At 25.2% G+C, this 4,712-nt stretch overlaps 1 protein-coding gene across 1 annotated transcript; it reads left to right on the forward strand.

Annotated features, from left to right (window-relative positions):
* Positions 1-1,255: 1,255 nt before the first annotated feature.
* LOC113381723 (CLIP domain-containing serine protease 2-like) lies at positions 1,256-3,560 on the forward strand (the record flags this gene model as incomplete). Its single annotated transcript, XM_026620454.1, has 3 exons — positions 1,256-1,282; positions 1,363-1,544; positions 3,424-3,560. Coding segments are annotated over 3 exons (346 nt in total), but the record flags the coding sequence as incomplete, so codon positions are not given.
* Positions 3,561-4,712: the final 1,152 nt, after the last annotated feature.

The following is a 4,712-nucleotide window of genomic DNA, read 5'->3' on the forward strand; positions in this document are numbered from 1 at the left end:
ACTATTGTTGAAAAATTTGTTTTATTTCAATTTTGACTGCTATAATTTAGTTGCTAAAATTAATTATCTGGAGGAAACGTCCTCAGAGTCTGCTCTGAGTAAATACGTTTGACCTGTTTGCAGCAATCATTTGGATTGCCACAATCCAATATATCTAGGTGGTTATCAGAACGCCGAGTATTTCAGTTCTGCATAATACAAAAATGTAAAATGAACTTAGATCAAAATTTATGAAAAATTAAATCTTAAAGTAAAAATATTTTATTATTTCTGATTTATTTTTAGAGCGTAAATCAGACTCGGCGAATGTAGTGATCAATCGGGTATAGATTGCGGGGACGATCAAAAATATTTGAATTTATTTACTATTGTTAAAAAATTTGTTTTATTTCGATTTTGATTGCTATAATTTAGTTGCTAAAATTAATTATCTGGAGGAAACGTCCTCAGAGCCTACCTTGAATAATTGCGTTAGACTTGTTTTGCAGCAATCATTTGGATTGCCAACAATTAAAAATATCTACTGGTTATCAGAACGTCGAGTATTTCAGTTCTGCATTATACAAAAATGTAAAATGAATTAGATCAAAATTCATTAAAAATTAAATCTTAAAGTAAAAATATTTTATTATTTCTGATTTGTTTTTAGAGCGCGAATCAGACTCGGCGACGTAATGATCAATCGGGTATAGATCGCGGGGATGATCAAAAATATTTGAATTTATTTACTATTGTTGAAAAATTTGTTTTATTTCAATTTTGACTGCTATAATTTAGTTGCTATAAATTAATTATCTGGAGGAAACGTCCTCAGAACTTGCTCTAAGTAATTACGTTTGACCTGTTTGGATTGCCAACAATCCAAAATATCTAGTGGCTATCACAACGGAGAGTATTTCAATTATGCATAATACAAAAATGTAAAATGAACTTAGATCAAAATTTATTAAAAATTAAATCTTAAAGTAAAAATATTTTATTATTTCTGATTTATTTTTAGAGCGCTTATCCGACTCAGCGAACATAATGGTCAATCGGGTATAGTTTGCGGGGACGATAACAATTATTTGAATTTATTTACTATTGTTGAAAAATTTGTTTTATTTTGATTTTAATTGCAACAATTTAGTTGCCAAAATTGATTATCTGGAGGAAACGTCCTCAGAGCCTGCTCTGAGTAATTAAGTTTGACCTGTTTGCAACAATCATTTGGATTGCCACAATCCAAAATATCTAGTGGTTAATCAGAACACAGTATTTCAATTCTGCATAATACAATAATGTAAAATGAACTTGGATCAAAATGTATGTAAAATTAAATATTTTATTAAAAATATAATAATGTTTCTGATTTATTTTTAGAGCGCGAGTCAGACTCGGCGAACATAATGATCAATCGGGTATAGATTGCGAGGACGATGTTTGCGCAGAACCTGTCCAAGATTTCGATCCTGTGAAAATAATTCCACATCCAGAATACAAAGACGAACTATTTAAACATGATATAGCTCTGATAAAATTGGATAGAAAATATAATAAAAATGGTAATTATTATTTTGTTTTTACATGCATTTATAGAAAATATAGTTCCAATATTTGAGGGTTAAGAAACATCAAACCGCGGTAGTGTAACCAGGGACTAGTAACCATGTATCATGAATTTTTTTTTAACAAATGCTAATATAATATAAACTATGTCAATAGACAAATTATATGTAGTAAGGAAAAAGTTCCAAATTACTAATCATATTTAAATTGTTTAAGTCCTGAACGTAAGGACTTCAACCAAAATCGTTCACCAAAAATTTATAACAATAAAATAGATTACTAAATTGCAATTAAATAAATTACTACATTCCATCAAGCGGATTAAAAATATAATGGACTTTCATTTAACTAACTCTGACTCCAAATCAGCAAAAAATTATATAATTACTACTTATATCAAAATTACAAAACAAATAAAATGCTTAAAACTTTATAAGCTTTAAAATTTTAGTAAATATAACTTTATATTTATTAAAATAATATTACAACTTTATTAAGCGGCAATAATATTAGGTGAGGTAAACTTTAATAGTAAGGACTATCAAGGAAAAATCAGTTATCGGATTTGTAATCTTCGGACTATTACTAGCAATATATCATAAATTTAAAAAAAAATAAAATGTGTTTTTATTGCACTGAGAAAACATCGGTAAACAAATTTCAACTCATTTTAATCATTTGAGAAAAAAAGTTTAAAATCATTATTATGATTATTTACCAATATTTTGCTGTATAAATGTTGTCAAAAACAGAATCATAGTAGAGTTTTGGTTGAGAACAGGGGCACTACAATATATATATATATATATATATATATATATATATATATATATATATATATAATAACTAGTTTGCAAAATAAACTATGCCAAAAAACACCATTTATTAACGATTACCAAAATACCACATAGTTAATTATCAGCATATAGTAAATATAATTTAACTAAGACCATTTTAGGACAAAAATGTAATAATAAATTGTTATAAAATAGTAGTTATATATTAAAATAGCTGATTAATTATGGATCAATTTACAAATCAAAATATGTTGCTAAAAGAATATGTATTAAATAACATATAGTAATAAAATTGTAAAATTTCGTTATTAACAAAGACTAAAATTCGAATTTCAAAAACAAATGGACTAAAAAACAATATTTCGCAACTTATACAAAAATATTAACAACAATTAAATTACTTCATTGATAGCGATTTTAATTAGAAAATATATTAACTGTTATAAACGCTATTCTAGAACAATATGATAATTGTGAGATTGAGTGTGATATTTTAGTAAAGTAAATATTTTCCACATGTACTATAAAATTTGTGCGTAAATTCTATTTTGTTAGGACAATTAATTTTAATAGTTAACTTTTACTAAAATGCCTTGAATAATTATTAGCCAGATATATTACTTATGGATACAATGATTAATTGATTTTTCGAGTTCGACAGTTGTAATTGAGAATTTACACTAATAACTAAAATTTTTAAAGCAAATAGAGAGAGTAATATGTAATAAAAGGATTCAAAACACTTTTCGATTGCACTTTCGAAGTTGAGAACAGATTAACGAAGCTTGTAGTAAAAGCTGGTTGGTTTGGGAATACAGAGCAGAATGTCCAAAATAATTTAAAAATGCTAATGTGCATATTTTAGATAGTATATAATAGAGTAACTTTGAAAAAATTAAAAATAACGTAGCTAAAATATTCAAGTATAAAATTAATTATATTTATAAATAATGTTTTTTTATAAATTTCTCTACCATTTTTTGAGAAATTTTACATACATTTATCATATTTGCACAGAAACATTTTAAAATGCGCTTTCTAAGTTACGTAACTAAATATGAAAAATATTTTTCTAAAGGTTGGGTGTATCCAATTTGTACAATTAGTGGAGACTTGATTTTCAAGGACTATGTGGGGACTTATGCAGAAGTTGCTGGATGGGGCTTTACAGATCGAGACTCAGAAGTACTTGCACATGTATTGCAAACAATTCAGGTAAAATATTTATTTTAATTATATTTAAAATAAAGCTAATTAGATAGCCAAACAATGTTTTTTGTTGTTTAATAAAACATCAACAAATTTGCTACTTACATAAAAATGAATATATCAAAAGCAGCCTATAATCTACGTAGAATATTTAATTCGATCATTTCACCCATTCGATTATGGAATAAATTCTTATAATTCAAATTTAAACATATATAAATTTAAATTAATATTGGTAAATTGCATTTTATTTTACACAAGCAATAGTATTCTAGTTCAGGTTGTAGTATTCTATATTTCAAACTTTAATTTTCATTTTTTAATTTAAAATTTCATTTTTAAATTTTAATATTCATTTTTGTATTTCTGTAATCTAAAATAATTAAATAATATGCATGCGCTTTAAAGAAATTAAAAACAATGACGATAGATGAAAATGTGCAATAAATTGGGGGTTTCCCATTTAAAAACTAAATTTCTAAATATTTCTAGAAAATTTTTTAGTTATTTTTGTTGTATGGTTCATGAATTACACATGGTTGGTCATGAAAATCTAGAACCGAATTAATTGTAATTCGATTATGAAAGCTATTCATATTTATCACATTTTATTTTACACAGCAATAGTATTTTAGTCCAGGTTGTAGTATTCCATATTTCAAATTTTATATACATTTTTGTATTTCTGTATTCCAAATTAATAAAATAATATGCCTGCATTTTATCGATAATAACAAAGACGATAGATGAAAATGTGCAATAAATTGTGGGTTTTCCATTCCATTTGAAAGCTAAATTTTTGAATATTTCTTGAAAAAATTAGTAGTTATTGTTGTTGAATAGTTCATGGATTACATGAATGGTTGATTCAAATGTAGAATCGAAATGTTTAATTCAGAAGTACTTGCACATGTACTGATAGCAACACAGGCAAAATATTTATTTTAATTTAATTTTAATATGAAGTCACTTAGATAGCCAATCAATTTTTTTATTGCTTACTAAAACATCAACAAATTTGCTACTTATATGAGAATAATAAATCAATCTTCGTGAAATGTTTATTTTGGTTACTTTTTAATTATAATTCGATTATGTAAGCAATTCTTTAATTCAAATTTAAACATATATAAATTTAAATTAAAATTTGTAAATTAC

This window comes from Ctenocephalides felis, unplaced genomic scaffold, assembly GCF_003426905.1.
Source record: "Ctenocephalides felis isolate EL2017-DRISC unplaced genomic scaffold, ASM342690v1 CF-g0.4_SCAFFOLD_03031, whole genome shotgun sequence".
NCBI classification, from domain to species: Eukaryota; Metazoa; Arthropoda; class Insecta; order Siphonaptera; family Pulicidae; genus Ctenocephalides; species Ctenocephalides felis.